The sequence below is a fragment of the Cebus imitator genome, unplaced genomic scaffold (genome assembly GCF_001604975.1).
Source record: "Cebus imitator isolate Cc_AM_T3 unplaced genomic scaffold, Cebus_imitator-1.0 Scaffold12, whole genome shotgun sequence".
Taxonomy (NCBI): Eukaryota; Metazoa; Chordata; class Mammalia; order Primates; family Cebidae; genus Cebus; species Cebus imitator.
In genome coordinates, this window is record NW_016107327.1 from 10,001,384 (window position 1) to 10,025,214 (window position 23,831).

Consider the following 23,831-nt stretch of genomic DNA (forward strand, 5'->3'; position numbering starts at 1 on the left):
TTTTTTTTTTTTTTTTGAGACAGGGTCTCACTCTGTCACCTAGGCTGTTGTGCAGTGGCACATAACTCATTGCAGCTTCAAACTCCTGGGCTTAAGGAATCCTCCCGCCTTAGCCTCCCGAATATCAGCTTAATTTTTTTTATCATGTCTATTTCTCATATAAATGTGAACAGTGGGGATTTTCTTTAAGTTACCTGAGTTTTCCCATCATTTACATTTCACTAAGTAGTAATTCACTGCATGGGTGCACCACAATTTGTACAATTTGTTTATCCCGGCACTAGTTAATGAATATTTGGCTTTGCTTCCAGTATAGGGCTGTTATAAACAATGCTACTACAAACATTTAGTACAAATATTTGCTTGGAAAGGTATCTTAAGTTCTCTTGGGTACATACCTAGAAGTGGGATAGCTGAGTCACATGGTAAATATATGTCTAATTTTGTAAGAAACCACTAATTTGTTTTTCAAAGCTGCTTTAAAAAAACGCCAGCAATGTACATGAATTATAATTGTTCCACAACCTAACCAATACTTGGTTTTACTGGTCTTTTAATTTTAGTCATTCTAGTGGGCGATTGGTGGTAACTAGTTGTGGTTGTAATTTCTATTTCCTTAATCACCAATAATGCTTTCATTTGCCTGTTTGCTAACTGTGTATCTCCTTTAATAAGGTGGATGTTTAAATCTTTTGCCCATTTTTAAGAGTCCATTTATTTATTTATTTATTTATTTATTTAGAGACAGTTTCTCACTCCCTCTCTGCCTGAGCTGGAAAGCAGTGGCATGACATCAGCTCACTACCTCCTCTACTTCCCAGGTTCAAGCAATTATCCTGCCTCAGCTTCCCGAGTAGTTGGGGACTACAGGCACGTGCACCATGCCCAGCTAATTTTTATATTTTTAGTAGAGATGAAGTTTCACAATGTTGGCCAGGCTGGTCTCAAACTCCCGACCTCAAGTGACCCACCCATCTCAGCCTCCCAAAGTGCTGGGATTATAGGCGTGAGCCACCGCATCCAGCCAATCCTTTTATTAAATTATGAGATTTCTGGATTCTAGTCCTTTGTCAAATATGTTTTCCCTACTGTGGCTTTCCTATTCATTTTCTTAATGGTGTCTTTTGATGAGTAGAAGTTTAGTTTTTGATGAAGTATAATTTATTAATCTTTTTTCTTTTTTGATTGTGGCTTTGTCTCCTAAAAACTTTGTGCACCTCATTGTCAGAAAATGTACTCTTATGTTTTCCTCTAATTTTTTGTGTTTGATTTTGTTCTGTTTTGTTTTTAAGATAAGGCCTTGTTCTGTTGCCCAGGCTGGAGTGCAGTGACGCAATCATGGCTCTCTGAAGCCTCAACCTTCCAGGATCAAGTGATCCTCCATTTCAGCCTCCCAAGTACCTGGGACACAGGCCCATGCCACCATGCCCAGCTAATTAAAAATATATATATATTTTATAGAGGCGAGATCTCACAATGTTGCCCAGGCTGGTCTCAAACTCCTAGACTCATGCAATTCTCCTGCCTCAGCCTCCTAAAGTGCCAGGATTACAGCCATAAGTCACCAGGTCTCGTTGGCTTCATGGTTTAAGCTTTTATGTTCACATCTATAACCCATTTAATTTTTGGATAAGTTGTGAAGTAAAGTCAAGGTTTTTGTTTTGTTGTTGTTGTTGTTGTTGTTGTTTTTGGTATATGGATATCTACTTGGTTTAGCCCTATTTCGAGGAAACAATCCTTTCTCATATTACTTCGGTACTTCTATAAGAAAGTAATTGCCCAGTCTGGATGCAATGGCTCATGCCTGTAATCCCAGCACTTTAGGAGGTCAAGGCAGGCAGATCACGAGGTCAGGAGATCAAGACCATCCTGGCGAATATGGTGAAACCCCGTCTCTACTAAAAATACAAAAATTAGCCAGCCGTGGTGGCATATGCCTGTAATTCCAGCTACTTGGGAAACTGAGGCAGGAGAATCGTTTGAACCCGGGAGGCAGAGGTTGCAGTGAGCCAAGATGGCACCACTGCACTCAAGCCTGGTGAGAGAGTGAGGCTCCCTCTCAAAAAAAAAAAAAGTAATTGACCATATATGTGTGATTCTTTGTTCTCTTAAGTAATTTGAGTTGCTGTTTATACATGTGTGTGGTTCTACTTCTGCATTTTTTATTCTTTTGGTTTGTATGATTGCTACAAAAATACTAAGTAATCTATAGAGAAGATATTAGAACAAATGAGTTTCAGCAAGGTCACAGGATACATGGGAAATATACAAAAATTGTATTTATATTTACTAGCAATATGCAACTGGAAATTTAAATGTAAAAACAATTATATTGAGTAACTCACTGACTGACAGGGCAACTCTGTTGCCTGGGCCAGAATGCAGTGGACAGTTCACTGTAACCTCAAACTGCTGTGCTCAAGCAATCCTCCTGCTTCAGCCTCCTGAGTAGCTGGCATTACAGGGGTGTGCCACCACATCCAGCTAAAATATAATTTATAATAGCATCCCCAAAAAGCTACTGGATAATAAATCTAGTATGTGCAAGAGCAATCAAACTCCCAACAGACTTTATTAAACTAATAAGCTAATTCTAAAATTTATATAGACAAGGCACGGTGGTACTTTGGGAGGCTGAGACAAGAGGATCACTTGAGCCCAGGAGTTTGAGACCAGCCTGAGCAGCATAGTGAGACCTTGTCTCTACAATAAATAAATAAAAGCCAGGCACACCTACAGTCCCAGCTACTTGGGAGGCTGAGGTAGGAGGATCACTTGAGCCTGGGAAGTCAAGGCTGCAGTGAGCCACGATTGTACCACTGTACTCCAGCCTAGGTGACAGAGTGAGGCCCAGTCTCAAAAACAAAGAAAGACCGGGCACAGTGGCTCACACCTGTAATCCCAGCAGATTGGGAAGCTGAGGCAGGCAGATCACCTGAGGTCAGGAATTTGAGAACAGCCTGACCAATCTGGAGAAACCCCGTCTCTACTAAAAATTCAAAAAAAAAAAATTAGCCAGGCGTGGAGGCAGGCACCTGTAATCCCAGCTACTTGGGAGGCTAAGGCAGGAGAATCTCTTGAACCTGGGAGGTGGAGGTTGCAGTGAGCTGAGATCCTGCCACTGCAAGCCAGCCTGGGTAACAAGAGCAAAATTTGTCTCAAAAAAACAATTATATGCAAATACAAAAGAACTAGAACATTAGAGTAATTCTGAGGAGAAGAAGAACAAAGAGGATTTAATCTACCTCATTTCAAGACTTACTGTAAGGCAACAATAAGTAAGACAGCATGATAGTGGCATAAGGTCATTTAGATTTTCAATAAAAAGGATTTATCACAATTAATAGAGAGCAGTAACTTTAATAGTAAAGGTTTAAGGTAGTAGTGGGGGAAGGCAGTTTAACTTTTGAACTATTTCTTTAAATTTCTGTCGTTTTTGGAATGTATACTTTATAATTTGGTACTTAATTACATATATTATTTGCTAAATTTTTCTGCTGTTTCATCATCTTGGCTATAAATTCCTTGAAGTCAGGAATCACAGATAACTCTTTGATAACTTCAGTGTATCTACATGGCATATGCTTTACTGAAGCATGTGAAAAATTTGCTGAAATTACTGAAATATCCTAAAACTACAAAATAGGTTCCCCTCAAAATCCAATCTCATAAAAATGTAGAGTCATCTTATTCTGAGATAAATGATATGACTAAGGTGAGCATGTACTGCCATCGAGCCCATAAATTCCAGGAGTCAGCAGCAGTTGTGAAATAAATCCCCTGATCTTAGCACAAACTGCAGTCTGATGACAACTGGCCACACTGTTTAAGTATCAACATGGATGGTGTTTGGTGCTGTGGTTGATGATACTTCTGTAACAGTGGCAGCAATTCTGGGAAATCCCTGTTAGTTGATGCCCATTTCATAGGACCAATCCAGGAAGACTGTGCAAAGGAAATCCTGGGAACTGGGGGACTCACTCTCATACAACCTGCATTTAAGAAGTATTAGGCAGAAGACAGAATATGTATTATATCTGAATTTTCATCATCATAAGGTTTACTGCAAACTGTTAATAGGCAATTTATAAAGTAATAAATAAATGAATGGCAATGGTCCCAAATTGTTAAAAAAAAAATTATTTAACTCTTTTCTTACCTGATGTACCAACAGTTCAGCCACTTCTACATGATTATTAAGGGCAGCCAGATGTAAGGCAGTATAACCATCATCTTTCTTCTCATCCACAATCCATGGTCTTGGTAATTTAGATAGTAAAACACGCATTGCACTGAAAGTCAAATTCATATTATTTCTATATTTACATAATTTGATATATTTATTTTCTTTAGAAAAATATACTCAAAAGAAACTTTTGCAACAATCAAATGAAGATATTCCTCTTGAAAAATATCATGTTCTTAGAGACAAACAGAAACTCTACTTTTCTAAATCTCAAATATGAAGCATTTTAATTTAATTTTTTTAAGAGATGAGGTCTTGCTACGTTGCCCGGCCTGGCCTTGACAGAGACTACAGGTGCATGCCACCATGCCCAGCTAGCTTTTGACATTTTGAGAGGTAGGCACATTGTCATATTTGGGAAACAGAATAAAAATAGAATGAATTGCTACAAAGAGGAAACATAAGAGGGAAAAAACAAAGAGAAAAGAAATATACCCTAATGAGGGCACCACTTTGGCTTTGTGGAATCTCTCAGGTTCAATATCAATAGTATTTATCAATGAAAAAGTTAATGAAGAACAGTCGGATGACAATTTTTAGAAGTAGGAAAAACTATGATAATTAAAACACTATATATGCTGAACTATCTTAGACAGCTGGCAGATTATTGTATAGCTGGTTATCATGAATTGCAGAGTTAAAATTTAAAGTATGTCATTTAGAAGTAGTAAATCAAGTTTAGAGCAAAACTCACAAAATGGCCATCATATTTAATATTTAAAATTTAAAAATCAGTAATAAAATATTTACAAAGCAAAGGGAGAAAGTTATATGAAAGAGAATCAAAGATTTAAAACTGCAAGCATAATAGAGCAGAAATAAGTTCAAGAAGTCTGAGAATGGTTTGTGAAGGATCAAAGAACCTCTACAATTATACTTAATCATTTGGAAACTTTTATTAGACTTTTAAAACAGGTTTATGAACCCAAAGTTTACTGAGAATCCCAGCGTACAGAGTCCCTTCCATGGATGTTACTGAGTTATAATAACTGTTTGGAGATAACAGACTTCTTTGGAAAGCTATGGGCTCTCCTCCAGAGAAATGCATGTCAAAATCTTTACCTATTAATACAATTTTGGGTGAGTCCATAAACCCCTAAATTCCATTCATGGGTTTCATATAAGACTAAGGTTTTCTGCTTTTGTTTTTAGTCACTAGTAAGGATTTTAATCCTCCTCATGCCATAAATAGAAAAAAAATACTAAATACTGTATAGACTTTGAGATTCCTAATGGGAAAAAGTATTGGTACCACATTATACTACTGACATTTGGATAGTCATGATGTCAGTGGCATACATTATCTCTTACCCTATGCATATGAGCATTTAAGAAACAGAATTTACAGGGGTTTTACAGTTCTGGAAAATTTAAAAGATACAAGTATTAAATCACGTGAAAAAGGCATTTTATGAAAAACAAAATATAAAAATTATAATGTAAATACGTATTGATTTAAACAAAAATTATGATATAATCATGTTGAGAGGAATGGTAGTAACAGAGGGTATTAGTTTTAAATCTTCATTTTCCATAACATGAAATCACTATACACCTATAATTGATAAATTAAGAAATTATAGGATAAGCTACAAGTTGCTGGTGGGAACAAAAAAGGGGTAAGGAAGGATGAAGCAGAAGGCATTTATTTTTCATTATAAGCTTTGTAGTAACATCCGACTTAACTATGTACAAATATTAGCTTGATTAAAAACTTTTTTTGTTTTTTTCTGAAACAGGGTTTCTCTCCGGTGTCCAGGCTACAGTGCAGTGGCGATCAGAGTTCACTGCAGCTTCAACCTCCCAGGCTCAAGTGATCCTCCTGTCTCAGCCTCCTGGGTAGCTGGGAGTAAAGGTGCATGCCACCATGTCTGGCTAATTTTTTGTATATTTTGTAGAGACAGGGTTTCACCATGTTGCCCAGGCTGGTCTTGAACTCCTGAGCTTAAGCAATCTGCCTGCCTCAGCCTCCCAAAGCGCTGGGATTATAAGCATAAGCCACCGTGCCCAGCCTAAAAACATTTTTGAAATCAAATCACTAAGTTAATACTTGGGCTTACTGCCTTGAAATATTTTTAACTTACACCTTTATTCCTTTTAGCCTCTCAGATATGAATGTTACAGTAAGTATCAAATTATAAAGTATAGTTCACACTAACTTCATCAAGTTTGATTAAAGTCTTTTAATTAAATAGATATTTCTGAGAAAATGTTAATAGAATCATGTTTTCCACTGTCTTCCATTCTAGTTTCAGAAGTACATTCCCATATTAGGTTGGTACAAAAGTAATTGCAGTTTTTGCCATTAAAAGTAATACAATGCCAACAGCTCAAAGATAGAAAAGGGGCAGGAGAGCAATTCCTCCTCTGGGCACAAGGTGCTGGCTGAGATGAAGCCATCATTTACTTGTTTGTCTGGTCTTGCATTTCATAAGTGAACAAGCTAGGAGAAGCTAAAGTCCCTCAAAAGGGTCATGGCTCAGAAAGTTATGAAGATACTTAAACAGAAACAGATATGTATTCTTGAAAGCCTACTGGCTCTCCGCTGTCTCCTTACTTTGTGTCTTTTTGGTTTTTCCTCTCAGCAGGATATATATAACTGAACTGTCAGAACAAGGGGAAAGACAGTAATTTCAGGGTATGACTGAAGTGACAAAAATTGTCCTAGTCCCTTCCAGATCACCTACAAAGTACTCAAATCCTAACATTAAAATGCAAAGATCAGATTTTTAGGGAGGTAGTTTTCCTCTCAGAACGAATGTACTCTGTTAATTAATCCCACTTACATAAAAATTGCAAATTATGATATTAATCAGAATTAAAATACCATCTCTATTCCCATTAAAACAATGAGTAAGAAATACACCATAAAAATAAAAACTGAAAAACAATGTGGCACTAGTTAATAGAAATACCTCATTTTAAACTGATTAAATTGTTAAAACACTAGCAAGGTATTTTAAATGGAAATGGTGATTTGAGAAACAATGTTCTATTGGCAAATGAGGTGACTACGTCAGATAACAGTTAAGTAAATAAAACATACAGATAGCAACTAGAGAAAAAGATTTGTAGAAGAGGAGATCCAGAAGTCCAATTAAGCTAAAAGTTAAATCACCAGAATGGAATTACAATAAAAAAAGATGAAAACTATGTGTCTTTGTCTGGAAAATAATAACTGGTTTTAAAAGAGAGAGAAAAAATGGTTTGTGTGAAGCCTGGAAAAGTAATGAGAAAAAGAATTTGTCTATGTATCCTCAAAATTATCCAAAGAGAAAGTCTCCTGACAGGCAACCATAGTATTCTTTTGTGCCCTGCAGTAGAATGCTATATCATCACATGGAATATCATCACAGGTTAATGACACTGTTAAGATCATTCAATCAAATGTCCTGCTCACCAGTCAATTTCCAATTTTAGTTTTAACTTTTCAGAGTAGATTTGTTTTCTCCCTCAGCAAGTGAAAAAAAAAGCTACTGATTAGCTATTTTGAGAACTATACTTAGCAATATTTCCTTCTGTAAATAGTAATTTGACATTCTGACTTACATATCAATCTCTTACAAGCTTAAATAATGTTATCCCAAGTCCAATTACTTCTGGATCTATAAAGTTAATGCCCAAACCTGGACCCTGTAAAGCCCTCACTATGCATTCTCAACTATAACATCTCTAGCTCATATCTCTATAACAAATGATCATGATTCATACCTAATATCAAAATTGATATAGGAATCTCTTACAATACCTATAAGCGCCAGGCGTGGTGGCGCACACCTATAATCCCATAACATGAAACTTTGGGAAGCCAAGGCAGGTGGCACTTTGGGAGGCTGAGGCGGGTGGATCACTTGAGACCAGGAGTTCGAGACCAGCCTGGCCAAGATGGTGAAACCCATCTCTATAAAAATTCAAAGATTAGCCAGGCATGGTGGTGTATGCCTGTAATCTCAGCTACTTGGGAGGCTGAAGCAGGAGAATCACTTGAACCCTGGGAGGCAAAAGTTAGCAGTGAGCCAAGATTGCACCACTACACTCCAGTCTAGGGGACAGAGTGAGACTCTGTCTCAAAATACACATATACACACATACACACACACACACACACACACACACTCTCTCTCTCTCTCTCTCTCTCTCTCTCTCTCTCTCTCTCTTTAAGGCTGTTGTAAAAATTAAATGATACAATGTATGTAAAAATGTTTCAGTATAGGGTCTCAAACTCTTCAATATAATAGTATTATGACAACTCTAAGATTACAGACCTATACTCAAACATAGTACAAATTCCTCTTTGCCTCTCTCCTCTTTCCCAATACTCCTCCTTTATTCTTGATCCTGGTTACCCTTGTTACCATTTAATCAGCCATTCTACTCAGAAACCAAGGAATCATTCTAGACGCTTTCCCCTATTAGGTCCACATTCAATTTGTCCTGCTGATTCTCCCTTAAACTAAAACTGTTCTTCCCAGTGGCCCCCAACATTCTTTAACTAGGCTGTGATTCTCTTTCCTCAGGACATTTGTAACAGTCTCCCTTCCACATCTATTCTCTATACCATGCAGCACAAATCTGACCATTTCTCAATTTTTACAAATTCTTTTTAAGTAAATCTTTTAAAAATTTGATCAAAAGCTTATTGCAAAATATACTTCCCTGCCTTTAATACACGTTTTTAAAAGAACATGAGACAACACCTAATATTTTCTTGAAATCAATTACAGCAAAATCAACTTGATTTACTAAGCTGTGGAGAAACACTGTAGATAGCCCAAATCAAAACTAACGCAAGGGTCAACTAGCCAGGAGTGGGTAGATTAATTTTTTTTTACATAATCTTTTTATCTTAGAGCAATGTTAGATTTATAGAATATTGCAAAGCTAGCACAGAGTTCCCATATACCCCTCATCCTTATTATTAACATTTTACATTGTATAGTACATTTGTTACAATTAATAAACCAATGTTGAAGCATTGTTTTCAACCAAAGTCCATACTTCATTGAGATTTCCTTAGTTTTATTCAGTGTTCTTTCTCTGCTCCAGAATACCACATTACATTTAGTTGTTTTTTCTCCTTAGCTCCCTTGGATTGTGACAGTTTCCCAGACTTTCCTTGTTTTTGATAAGTCTGATAGTTTTGAAGAGTACTAATGGGTTATTTTGTAGAATATTCCTCCGTTGGAATTTGTCTGATGCTCTTCTCATGATTACACTGTGCTATGGGGTTCTTGGGAAGAAGGCCACAGAGATAAAGTGCCATTTAATGACATCACACCAAGGGTACATACTATCAACATGCCATATGACTCTACAAGTTAACTCTGATCACCTGGCTGAAGTAGTGTTCATTATGTTTCTCCGACGTAAACATTCTTTTCTCCCTGTCTCTAAACTATGCTCTTAGGAAGGAAGTAACTATGTACAGCCCATATTTAAGGAGCAGGAAGTTATACTTCACCTCCTTGAGGGTGAAGTAACTCATAAACTATTTGAACAGAGACCTATAACCCTCTCATCTTGATCAAAAATTGCCAATACCCTCAAGAAAACAGAAACAAATAATAATATAGGGCCTCAAAAAAAGAGGTCATCTTTGGGCCTAGTCTGCAAGGTGAGCTAAGGGAAAGTTAAGCAAAACAGTCTCTAGTCCCCTCACTCTCATGTCAACAGCAGTAGTTCAGAGCAGCCTGTCTCCTTTCTTTCCATGGAGCAGGAAATCTTGGGAAGACACACTAAAACTACAAAGACAGCTAGCTGCAGGCTGTTCCCTGCAGCACTTTAGTTAATTAAGAGGAGACTGTTAAGCTGCAAGCACTGAAGTCCGTAGAGTTACTGGGATAAAGGTGTTACCAGCTCCAGAATTCAATAATTTTGTTAAGCCAATAGACTGTCTCACCTGTGGAGCGAAGTATATGAGATTTGGAGATATTTTCCCTAATGCTCAATGTGGTTGTTTTCCAAGAGGTTAAGGACATGGATGTTTTAAAGATAAGATCTTACTACCAGTTAAGCAGGCATTTGTGAACAGTGCCAAAGAAGCATTAAGTTCCAGAACAACTAATAGCAGTGCCTAGCATAATCCCTGGCACATGATAGTACTCAAACGTTTGCTGAATGATGAACAAATGAGTTCTAAGAAGTAGAGGGGACAAGCAGCTGTCTGCATTGGTATGTAGTATTCAAATGGCACTGGGTCAATTTTTAGGGCCTGCCATGCTTTGCAATCTTTCTTCAGCGGCAGGCAACATTTTCCCAAACCCTACTGGCTAAATTGTGAAGGCCTTACATATTAGTATTACTTAAAGCAAAACAACGTTAGAATAGCACTGTAGCAGATATTATGTGTTTAATAAATGCTTACTAAATTAATGAACAATCCCTCAAATAAAGTGGATTCCTCCAGAATTCAAAAAGGTATTTATTAAGAAAGTTGATTAACTGCCAGTAGTTCTTTTGGGCATGCTAAAAGCAGGTTACTATACAACTTGAACGGGTTTTGATCAAAAAGGTATACTTCATATGCCTAGTACAGGGAAACTCAAAGTTTTGCTGAATGGAAGAAATGAATAAACAGATAATCAAATAATCAATGATCTTTCCGAATATACTGAGGCAAAGATATTAGCAATATATATTTGTGCATGGTCGAGTCCCCGAGAACAACTCCCCAACTCATTTCATTATCACAAATGAGAGGAGCAGTGTGGCATAGTGGTGAAGAGCTCCTAGTCTGTAACCAAATTATCTGAGTTCAAATTCTGGCTCTAGCCATAATGGCTAGTGACTTCAGCAGATAACTTCTGTGCCTCAGTTTCCTCATCTGTAAAATGTGAGAAGAATCACATCCTGCTTTATAGGGCTGTTATGAAAATTAAATGAGTTAATATTTATAAAGGGCTTAGAAAGAATACCTGGCACGTAACACATTATATACGTGTTTGCTTAAAAAACAAGTACTTTCACTGCTACAAAATCATTAACAAAATCGGGTACTTGAGAAAACTGAAAATTAACTTATTTTACACTTTGAGACATGTCATCTTCTTATAAGTAAAATTATTTCAATATTTAGGAAAGCTGTCTAAAACTGCCCAATATCCAAAGAAGCATTCCTTAATGTCACTGTTTTAAAATAGCCGTTCAAAATAATTAAACTGCTAAGATATTAAATGCTAAAGACAAAAAGAACATGAAGGACACACTTCTGTAAGTGGATAAGCTCAGAAAACTGATAATGGTTTTTCTTGATTCTTAAGGGGACATATTTGGATTAAAAACAAGGTATAGTTGGTTGTTCATGGGCATTTTAGGTGAGATCTTAAATTATATCTCCACAGGTTTACTGGATTTCATGTTTTATTATTTTTTATATTTGATTTAAAAATTTCAATATCAAAATCTCTTTCGAATATGCTATTAAAATTTAGAACAAAAGCATTTTTTCCTCTGAGTCATACACTATGTAATATAGTTATAGACAAATTAATGATTATTTCAATCTGTGTAAAGTGTGCAATGATCATATCTAAAAGTTCAGAAAATTACAGAAACATGACAATATAGAAGAGACAGAAAAAACACTACACATTTGAATATAAAGTAGAATTCATAATAAAATGCATTTGAATACTTCTACTTGTATAATTACTTAAAAGCATGCTGAACCCTGTTTTTTACCAAAGCATCATAAAAAAATTTACTGAAATTGACAGTGATTGTTTTAAGTAGCACTTCCAGGATTTCATTTACATACTACTATCTTTCTTCTCCCTTAATGATGTCTCTTCACTACCAATATACAGGTCCTACCTACCATTTCTATATTTTCCATTCAAATACTATTCAACAAATTTTTAAAGCACATATATGGCAACAACTACCTCTAAAGATAACCCTACAAAATCCTTTCAGGCCTTTAGCTGTATAACATATCACCACCCATAACATTTTTTGTCAATCAAAAAATCAGGTTATAAAATGTATTTTGGCAGTAGAGGGACTTCACTTGTACCTAACTGTCTAAAGATTATCTTGCTACTAGCCAGGGTAATTTTTTTCCTCTTTCCTTTTTTCTCTGCAGTGCTTCTAAGTATAGTGACAGCACATCAGGCTTTCCTAGTCTCAGCGCAAGCTCAGTGAAAATCTGGGAAATGTAAGTGGAAACATGAGAGACCGCTTTATTTGGCAGTGCTTAACCAAAAAAAAAAAAAAAAAAAAATTGGGGGCAGGACAAATGGCAAAGCAGTGTTTGGACCGCAGGATGAACAATCAATAGGCAGAAAGCAAGATTGAGGTTTCCTCAGCTTTTGGATCGACAATCGACAGCTGAGAGACTATTTTTTGCTATGGTTGACTAAATATGGTCAGGGAAGAGAGAGGCACAAGAGAGCCTGTTTGCCTGGGAGTGCATGTTTCAAATGCTTAGCTGCCTATAAAGCTGTAACAGTTTAGCCTGTGGTCACTGAGGAAGAATATAAGTTAGCCTTGTAGTGACCATGTGGAAGTCCTGACCTCGATTGCAGACTTGACCTCTGGATGTGACAAGGTAGCTTCACTACAGATCTACCATTTGATCCTGGAAACTAAAAACCAAAAAAAAAAAATCTCAAAGCAAGAAAGATGCAGACTATTTCCTAAGAAGTCAGAAGAACCCAATGTATTCTGGTGGGCAAAGAAAAACAGGGTGAATGTTTACAGTTACTTGGGGAGGGAGTAAGGTGTGTTTGGGTTCTGGGGTTTTTGCTGGTTTTTTTTTTTTTTTTTTTTTTTTTTTTTTTTTTTTTTTTTTTTTTTGGTCTTTTTTTAGATTATAAAATTAACTTCTGCAACTTTGTCCCCTCTTCTGAAGCATTTCATCTGACAACTAGGTTCCTTTTCTTTGCCTTTGTAGCAGCCTTTTAAAATTGCTTAACTTTCCCTCATATCTGTGCAAGAGTTTTATATGACATTCTAAATCAAAAGGCCAATGCTGATTCAATTTAATTGCAGAGTTTTTTTTGCTGGTGGTGGTGTTTTTTTTTTTTTTTTTTTTTTTAATGTGAAAAGGGGGGGAGAGGGAAAAGTAGGCTTGTTTTTTGTTTGCTTGTTTGTTTTTCAAATTTATCTTAAAAGGTGAGGTTCTGTGTTCACTGACAAATCCCCTTCCTTCACCGGGCTCATGAAAAGAAATTGCTGAATCAGCGAATAGAGTGAACGAACAATCAAGATGAGATGGCTGCTGCTGATGTGACTCTCTAGGTCATTACCTTTCTTCCTGCTGCAAATGCTGCATGACACTAAGCTTTCAGGTAACAGAGCCCCACAAGGCCTGTACTTTTAAGGATGCTTATGACTTTCTGCATGCTTACCTATTATTGACTCAATATATGTTCTCATCATTGTTAAGTTAAATTCTATCTAAGCATAGCCTAATTTCACAAATCAAGTTGAGAGCTAATGTAGTGTAAAAATGAATATTGTTCAAATATCATGGCAGTAACTTTTGATCTAAAAATGTACAAATTCATTATTGTCATTTACATTATTAAAGATTTAGTCGTTATTGTTTCAGATTAAGTGATAATTTTGAACCTCTAGTAAGTCACATCCTGCTTCCAAAGTATACTTACTTTTTAAAACTATTAGCTTCTATTTCAAGGTTTAGTCACCCAAGAAACCTGGCAGATCATAAAATACTTTTTAATGCTTACTATTAATTGGCCACAAAAATAAATCAGAATGTGCATGGTGTAATTCTAATGCTGCATTGCTGAAGCTGCTGTAATGCTGGGCTATCTACTGCTACATTCTGATTTGCTCTCTATAAGCTGCACTAGCTTTTTGTCACAAGCTGCAGAAATTCTACTATCATCCTTCCCCTTTGTTTTCTCCTTTGCCAAACTGAAAATTTCTTGAGGTTTTCTTTTAAATTAACCTTCTAATACCATAATAACTGAAGCCTTCTTACCAACTGTATTTTCTTTTCATGCTAAATGATCAAGGTAAAACCCAGGTGCTCATGGACTAAAACCTTTCAGTTCTTTGAAGTGATACTTTCTAAAAGTTGATGATTCCGACAATCATCCTGTATACTAAAAGGATTAAAGAATCAAAACAACTTAAACTCACCAAAATTAGATATTTCTACATCTATTTGAATTTGTATTCAAACCATATTTGTATTTAACCCAAAGAGAAGCACCAAAGTGCAAAATTCAGGTAAGGAACTAATAAAGAAAAAAGGATGACAGATTTTCAAATGATCATGAGTTCTTATCTGTGACCTTATGAAACACTAACAAAAATTCATAATCTTTAAAAGTTCAATTCACTCACACTCATCCTGGTTTTTCTCCTTGTTTCAACTTTGGAGTCAATATCAGAAATATTTATTGGTTAATTCCTTAAGTTTTGAGTAAGATACCTAGTTTGTAAAAAAGAATTTGAACTTAATTAATTACTATCTACCTGTAGGATCTAGAAGCAGACTACAAAAAAAGAAGAAATTCACTCTGAAGACTGAAGAAACAATAGGCTGATTTTAAGTTTCTGAAATACACTCTGTAACACTACACTAATTCTATGAATCTGTTGCAAAAAGAATCAAACCAGGACAAAGTTCAACAGATAACTGGTCAAATGTTTAGGAATGTCTATGTCCACCAAGAATATGGAACCATTAATGCCATGCTTCAGGTAAATTTGTTACAAAGTTTACTCTTCAATAAATTAGTCTCTGCAAATGATTTACCATTGCTCTACATTAGTAAGCTGAATGTTTTGCTAACAAGAAAATAAAATATTTCATGTTTTTACAGCTAACAACCTAGTAATACCTACTCAGAGTACATACTTCTTTATGTACCCATATGAACATACAATGCTATGGAATGTAAAGAAGTATGTATTTTTGGTAGGCAATAAACCACCAAGAGAGAATTAAACTGCAGCTAAAAGAAGCTCTTGCTTCTTTCCACGTAAATGACCTTCATAAGGTAAATTAACTAGTCATGAACAGATGACCTTTGGCAATATTAACACCAAAAAAAAAAAAAAAAAAAAAAAAAAAAAAAAAAAAAAAAAAAAAAAAAAAAAAAAAAAAAAAAAAAAAAAGGCTATCTGCTACTTATAGATAGAAACTAAATATCCCTAAGGTTTTTATTTCATGAAGGAAAAGAAGTTCCAGTGAAGCAGATTTCAATTATCATGAAATTCCTTTTAAATCATTTAAGTTTAAAACATATATCTTACATTAAGTACTCTCATTATTAAAATTTGACTACAAAAGAGACAACAGTATTACTAGCACAAAAGAATGAGGAATACATATGACCTATTTTCTGTCTCCACAATTTGATCTTAGTGGGGCTCACTTATTTGTATAGAAAAATAAGATAGTAAGAGCTGGCTTCATTCACATAATAAGCTATTTCTTCACATTTTAATAAATGTATAATCCATTAATATTAGAGGAATTTCTGAACTGAAAAGTTTTGTTGTTTTAAAAAGGTTTTCTTTTTTGACAGCTACAATCATAGTTATAATTCTTAAAGACTATCTTTTAAGTACGACTCTACTGTCACAAAAAAAAAAGTGGCCCTTGTCCTTCTCAAGTTCATCAGGGTCTTAACCCCATCTCTACTTTAAATGTGAAGTTAAAACTTAAAATTAATTAAAATGTAAGATTTAAGGAGGAAAAATGATAAAATTCTGGGCCACAGCTGTAAGTCAGCAGGGTATATTGGTAAGAGACTACGAAATATTTAAAAGAAATTAACTTATTATCTGTAATTTCTTTGAATTGGCTTCTCCAAAGGGGGCATGTAAAGTGAAAGCACTATAGTCAAGAACCAATTTATACAGATAGAATAACTGTTTTTATTAGTACTATGTAATTACAATTCAGTTCCTCTAAACATGATCAATCCATTGTTTATGTTAGAAACATCAAAATACTTTAATTTCACATAGTTTGTATATTATTTATTTTAAAATTCCAAATAATGCTGTTGGCAAAATTTATAAGCAGTACTTGTTTTAAGCTACTAATGACAAAGTTAAAAAAAAAAAAAATAGTAATCATGTATTCTAACCATTTCTTAGTAAACATATTATTTCAACTGAAATATCTGCACATGTATAAAAAGCATATTTTAAATTTTTTGTATCAGAAATTGAATAGAAATGACTATACATTTAACTATAGTTCATTTTCTCTCTGTTTAATAAGACAACTAGTTAACAGAAAGATGATTTTCTTTTTATCAGCAGATTATAAAGATGATAATGACTCTTACACATGGCATAATATATGTTACTTCATTTTTACTGGAAATTATAAAAGACACCTAATTTTAAATTCTGTATTTTCAAAGAAATTAGTTCAAAGCTTAATTCACATAAACATAGCCCTTCTGATCATCCACAAAACAGAATGGCCATGATTCATGTTCAATTTAGGAAGTTTACCTGTATAGGTCCTAAATACCGAGAACTCAAAATATATACCTCAAAAGTAGAGGCTCTTCTATAAAACTACTCAAAGGCTATTACTCTACTTGTGTTTTATAATAAACAATTATATTGGTCATTCTATAGGTATACAAGTTGTTTAATAATCCTTCTTAACCATCCCAGCAACTAAGAATCTCTTTGCTATAATTTTAAGACTATATAAATAATCCTTAGAAAATAAAATGACAGGCTTTCATTTTCAAAAGTAAAATTATATACTGATTCTGGTGCTTACAAATTTAACTTAACATATCTAAGAGTATTTTCAATCACTCTAAAATGTCACATCTATCACTTAGATCAGCTGTTCATTTTTAACTGAGTACATATTAAACTCTGGGCATCTGCTGACACTGGTATAACTCAAACATTTCAACTGTCTCCCTGACAGGGATAACAGATGCTGACATTATCAAATGTTGTACTATTTTTTTCCCATGGCCTCTCCTTGCCCCGATATGGCCAGTATATGAAACTGAACTGCCATCCAAAAGCACACTTGAGCAACTGGATCTGCTAAACAGCTCCCATATAACTTGTAAAAATAGAAGCCAGTGTTATTGCTATCTTCAGCACTTAAGTTCAAGCAGTTTAACACCTGTTTCACTTCTACTAGAATAAATGATGAAAAAGAATTGCAGTTACATTAATTTCACCAGCAGCATGACACTTAACCAACAGATGCAAAATATACTTAATATAAGAATCATTTGCATATTGCCTGAATTAGTGTTGACTTCCCAGTTTAGTTTAAAACAGTAACTATAAAGAATACTTCTCTATTTTTCTGAGAGCACTTAACTTTATAGACAAATTATAATTTATTAAACTTTTATTTTATGCAAGTATGTTTCAGAAAGCACACCTCCCAGGATATTAAAATCAATAGTAAAACCACATTATAACAAAAATTTACTCTGATTTTTCAAGTATTATTCACACAATAGATTTTAATACTTGTATTCATGGATTGCAACTAACCACCATAAGTCAGTGTATCACTAAGTCGATAATGAGAAGTAACTAGGCAATCTGTACCCAAAATGACAAAGAACTTAGTCAAGGAAATAGACCTTTAAAAGGGTTAAATTACTAACCTATGATTAGTAACACTACGTAAGCAAAAACAAAGAAAAACTGGCATGCATGGTAGTTCCTTTCAACACAAGTCCAAGCATTACACTGAATACACATGTGATCTATTTATAAATCAAAAGGCAGAGGTACTTGCTTAAGGCCACTGATCTACCCACTGTCAACAATTTGCTATTAGTCCTCAATTATAATGCTAAGAAGGGAGTGACTAACAGAACTCTTCCCTAACCTATTAGATTAACTACTTAAGTAATCTAGTTTACTGCCTAGCGATAAATGGAAAACATTACACTAAAATACATCAAGGTCTATTTGTTCCTTTAAATACTATTGGTTTTGAAACAGCTTATTGTCTACATTTAAGAATTAACCAAAGACTTCAGCTGTGGACACGATTAGAAAAATGAAAAGAATGAAGCAAAGATGTTGAAAATAAAGATGTACATTGATCATTCCTTAATGCAGTAATGTGTTAAAAGGAAAAGACTTTTAAACCATTAAAACTTTTAAACCATTAAGTGCAGGAAAGAGTAGGAAAGTGACTTCAGAATGGAAAATTTGGCATTTAGTGACTGAAGCAGTGGTATGATAATTTCTAACACTTGCAGAAGGTCCATGATTGTAATTTTACCAATGAAAAGCATTTAACTGTTTTGGATCCCAAACTAGCAGCACTACAATGCTTTGCTAGAGCTGGTAAAATGGAACCAAATCGCCTCTTCAATGGATTTGGTCCCCTTCAACCAGCTGTAGCTATGCATTGATTACTACAGGACAACCAACGTTTTCATTTGTGAATAACAATTACTTGTCAACTAATTTCAACTTACTTAAATTATTCAGACTGTGATTACAATCAAATAACTTGTTACTGTTAATTCTACCTGGAAAAGCTAGACTGGTTAAAGATGTTTATAAAAACCTTTAAGAAAAATGTGTGGATGACTTAAGGATTTCAAATAAAAATTTTACTTAATATAATCTCTTTGTATTAAATTTCTTATCCTTCAGAAAACAAAAGAACTGGTAATAAAATGTAGGCTATGCTTTACAATAACACAACAACAAAAACTTCCTTCAAAGAAAGCAAGCATCTGGAAAGGTCACCTAAAAGCCACCTGAAAACAGAATGGGATTGTACAGTGTGGTTCACATGGATGTGTGCATATTTTGGATTAAAGAAAACTATAACATTATTACATAACACTGTAGAAATGTTTAGTCACCATCTTCCATAGAATTGGCCTTTAATTTTACCACTATTTACCCAAATGTTAGCAGGTAAGGTAAAAAAGATGATACTATAGAGTATCTTGTGGAGAGGCTTAAAACAGTATCTGGTTCTTCTGACCCTGAACCAAAGGTATTTGTCCTCAAAAAAGAAAGAAAATCCTAAGCATCACTACTTTTTACTCATGAAATATTTCACCTTTCCATATTTGTTTTCTCAGCTGTAAAATAAAAACTCTGCTAGTGATAAATGCTTTGACTCTCCTCACTGTCTTCTTTGTCCCTAATAAAAAAAAAAAAATATATATATATATATATAATATTCTCCTTCAGTGGGGATAAACTGAAGGAAAGGAAAATAACAAGTAACCTAACATCCATGTAATTTTCTTAATGATTTCAATAAGACTAGATAATTTAATATTATTTAATAGAGACAAACATTTCAGCAATTAATAAAGATTACTGAAGACAAGAGTAGTTTAAAAACCTAGACGTTCACACATTCTCAACTCCTGACCACTCCTCTGTTTCAAGATGAAAATCATTCTCTAAAAGACTATGGGCAACAGGAGATACATATAAATATGTATCTTTTCACTTTATTCAAGATCTTCTTCTTGCTATTAATTACATCTCAGTCATGGTAAATACATTTATGTATTACAAGACATATAGTGTTTGAGAGTAGATGCATGAGCATACGTTAGAGAAAATGGGCACACTCTTTAAGTATCCTATTACTCAACAGACTGACCTATATTTTGTAGATAGCACTCAGCATGTTCACAGTTGTAAGGAAAGCATTAAACATCAAAATACAGTACAGCTTATCAAATCTTCAAATAGTCAACATAGTCTTGTTTACAGACTATATATCAGAATTTAAAAAGTAAAAAGGGCATCATAACATTCTAGAGGGAAAACTATGAGTTGATCACATATTCAGTAAGATTTTTTTTTTTTTTTTTTTTTGAGACAGAGTATCGCTCTTGTTACCCAGGCTGGAGTGCAATGGCGCGATCTCGGCTCACCGCAACCTCCGCCTCCCGGGTTCAGGCAATTCTCCTGCCTCAGCCTCCTGAGTCGCTGGGATTACAGGCATGCGCCACCACGCCCAGCTAATTTTTTGTATTTTTAGTAGAGACGGGGTTTCACCATGTTGACCAGGATGGTCTCGATCTCTTGACCTCGTGATCCACCCGCCTCGGCCTCCCACAGTGCTGGGATTACAGGCTTGAGCCACCGCGCCCGGCCTCAGTAAGATTTTTAATATGTGTCTTTGTGGGAATTAGTAAGTAAGAAATGCCTGTGAAATTATCTTAGTACCAGTCTAAAAACATAACAAATATATATCACATCAGGTGATTCACTGATATTTTACTTTTACTTTTACTTTTCACATTCAATTTCTATTAAAGAAAAATTTGTAAATAATACTATATAAAGTAACTTTATAATTATATTAATGTTACCTGTACTTCCAAAATACCTATTGATTGTTTTTGCCAGCTCTGCAGAGAATACTGCTGACTAATTTATTTTCATGCCTGTGAGGGAGCTCTAAAAACTTAGCTAAAAATGCAGCATCTTTACAGAAAGTACCTAAGTAACATGCTGATTATGCTACTCTGAAGAAATTCAGTTTTCACCTTTATCAGCAGAAATAATTTCTGCTCTTGCTTTAAATCTGAAATTTTACCTGTATACTAAGAGATGATAAATATGGCTAAACTCTAGGGGGATACATGCCTATAAATATTAGCTATTATAATAGAAAAACAGCATTGTTCTTAGTTAAGACTTCTTAAAAAACAAAATTACTATATTAAAACATGGTGTAATTTCTATTTACTGAGGTTCCTATAGCAAAAAATTATATCTTCCACAATTCTAAAAGACAACAACAAATGGCGTTATAACTGTTTTTCTCTTAATGTGTTTATTTCAGTTACTATCACACTATGAGGAAATATCAAGATCAGTTTTGAAATCTAGAATCTATATTGATCTGCACCTTTGAAATACAGACTTCAAAGGACAGTCTTCAAACTATAGGGCATCCAGATACTTCATCAGGTTCTGGAAATAATAATATGCTATATTTCTTTCTTTCTTTTTTTGAGAGACAGGGTCTTGCTTTGTTGCTCAGGCTGTAGTGCAGTGGCATGATCATAGCTCACTGCAGTCTCAAACTTCTGGGCTCAAGTGATCTTCTCGCCTCAGCCTCCCAAGTAGCTGAGAGTCAAAGTCTGTGACACCACACCCAGCTAATTTTTTTTTTTAATACAGAGTCTTGCTCTGTCACCCAGACTAAAGTGCAGTGGCACGATCTCAGCTCACTGAAATTTCTGCCTCCCGGGTTTAAGCAATTCTCATGTATCAGCCTCCCGAGGAGCTAGGACTACAGGTGCACACCACCACATCCGGCTAATTTTTGTATTTTTAGTAGAGACAGGGTTTCACCCTGTTGGCCAGGCTGGTCTCAAACTCCTGGCCTCAAGTGATCTGCCCACCTCGGCCTCCCAAAGTGCTGGGATTATAGGCGTGAGCCACCGTGCCCAGCCTAATTTTTCAGAGACAATGTCTTGCTACATTGCCCAGGTTGATCTCAAATTCCTGGCTTCAAGCAGGAATCCTCCTGCCTCAGCCTCCTAAGTTGCTGAGATTATAGATGTATGTCACCACACCCAACTGGTTTTCTACAATATGAAGGCCAAAAATATTGGTTGTTGTGTTTAATTCCAAGTACACTAAAAATGGTTCCTTCTATCTTCTGATATCACTGGTTTGTACAGGGGGGAAAAAATCAACCGTAAGAAAAAGAAATTAGATATGAAAAAAAGAACTCAAAACATCACGATTTGCAATTACAACTGATAATGTGTGTCATCTTCTGATACTCTTCAGTGTCCAATTAAAATCACACTCTATCTGGCAATCTATAGTCACAACTACCTAAAATGCCTTAAGGAAGTAGGAATAAAGAAGTCATGTAGCTTTAACTGAAGCACTACTTTTTTGAAGAATAAAAGCATTCTTTTCTTTTTTAAAATGTCACCTGACACCAAATATCTGATTGGAAGAGTTGCTGTTTTAAATTTGCAGGGGAACCCTCAAGATTGATGCAAGAATTGAAGAAAACAGAAGTAAATTTTCTCTTCCTTGTATAGGCTTAACATTATTGAATATAATATGCCTACTCTCAATAAAAATGAAACAACTCAAAATATTTAAAAGATACTTTTTTCCTGAAGACTTCAAGTCTCAGTTTATCCTAAACTTTATGATTTCACATTCTCTCAATAAATTCTACATTTCCTCAATAAGATCTTTTTGACCATTCTAATGTGAAGCAATTGCTGCTTGAATTCCTAACACAGTTTCTCCACAGAATTCATTCCACAACTGATCATACAACATCTTGTGATATTTAACAGTGTCCTCACTGTCAAAGGAAGACTAACATTTATTGAATGCCTTGTATAGTCAGAGCATTGTGGGGCATGAACAGATGAATATGAATGCCCACGATTTTAAGAGAAAGAAATGCACATAGTAATTCAGCACTAAGCAGAGTATAGTAAGTACAATAAATAAGAACACAGAACAAGGAAGTACAAAGCAAACAAAATAATTCCAATCATGACATTGGGGGCAGCTCTGGAAGAAAGATGCGGGACGGGGCATCCCAATGAAAGAAAATGCTTCAAAAAATGGAAGAAGAAAGCGGACAGCATATTTTAGGAAGGGAGAATAGATGAAGAGCAAGGCAGCCTGAGGGATTTTAATTAGCAGGAGATAAAGTTAGACTCAGGACACACAGAATACGGGTCTGAATGCCAAGCCAAAGTGCGTAGATTGTATTCTATGTTAATAGACAAAAACTGAAGTTGGCAAACGGGAAGAAAGTCATTTAGACCTATGCTTTCAGAAAGGATAATTTGTAACTGTATAAAAGTTAAATCAGGGATAAGACTGAAATCAAAGAAAAAAATTGGAAGAATATTATAATAGTCTAGGTAAATGTGGTGAGTACTTACTTGGGTCAGCAACAGTGGGAACAAAATGGAATGGGTTGGAAAGATTGGTAAAATAAAATTTTAAAACTAGTTGGAAGTTGAGAATTGGTCAGAGAACAGTCAAAGACAGCCCTAAGCAATGAGGTAGCAAGAGGAACGAGGTATTGATACATTCACTGCCCATGTGTTTTGGTTTTGCTTCACAAACAGACCACAAGAGAGTAAAAGTGATATAAAGTGGTTTAACAGTTATGATTCTAAAGTCACCTAGACCTTGCTCAAGTTACAGGTGCTTCAGTAATCAGCTACGTGTTCTTGGATAATTAAATTCATCTCTATAAGCCTCATATTCTTCACCTATAAAATGAGGATATTAACACCTGCCTCAAAAAGCTGTTGAAAGGATTAAGTGAGATGATGCATGTAAGGCACTTTGCAGAGACTGGCACATGCTAAGTGCTATCATAATCTTCTGTTTGAAGGGCAGGGAAAATATAATACTACTGTCTCCTTCATAATGCCAAAATCTGAAAAGTTCAAATATTTGTAATTTGGGGAAAAAAAATCATGATGTGATCTAAAATATGGTCATTAACTTTAACCTACATTATATACCCACTGTTACAGTTACCCATAAGCAGTAGGAATAAAATCCTTTTGTTTTCTGTGGTCACCCTCTAGTGGTGATCCTAAGAAACTTAAAAAAAAAAAAAAAAAAAAAAAAAAAAAAAAAAAAAAAAAAA

At 35.0% G+C, this 23,831-nt stretch overlaps 1 protein-coding gene and 1 long non-coding RNA gene across 2 annotated transcripts in view; one reads left to right on the forward strand and one right to left on the reverse strand.

The window, feature by feature from the left end:
• The window catches only part of MIB1 (MIB E3 ubiquitin protein ligase 1), a 135,012-nt gene that overhangs the window by 25,059 nt on the left and 86,122 nt on the right, over positions 1 to 23,831 (reverse strand). Inside the window, exon 13 of the mRNA XM_017498804.2 lies at positions 4,160 to 4,292. Coding sequence (XP_017354293.1) covers positions 4,160 to 4,292 — 133 coding nt within the window. The remainder of the gene's footprint in view (positions 1 to 4,159; positions 4,293 to 23,831) is intronic.
• On the forward strand, positions 12,577 to 14,973 carry LOC108282824. Its single transcript, XR_001816600.2, has 3 exons — positions 12,577 to 12,794; positions 13,361 to 13,536; positions 14,702 to 14,973. It is a non-coding gene; the product is annotated as an uncharacterized LOC108282824 (long non-coding RNA).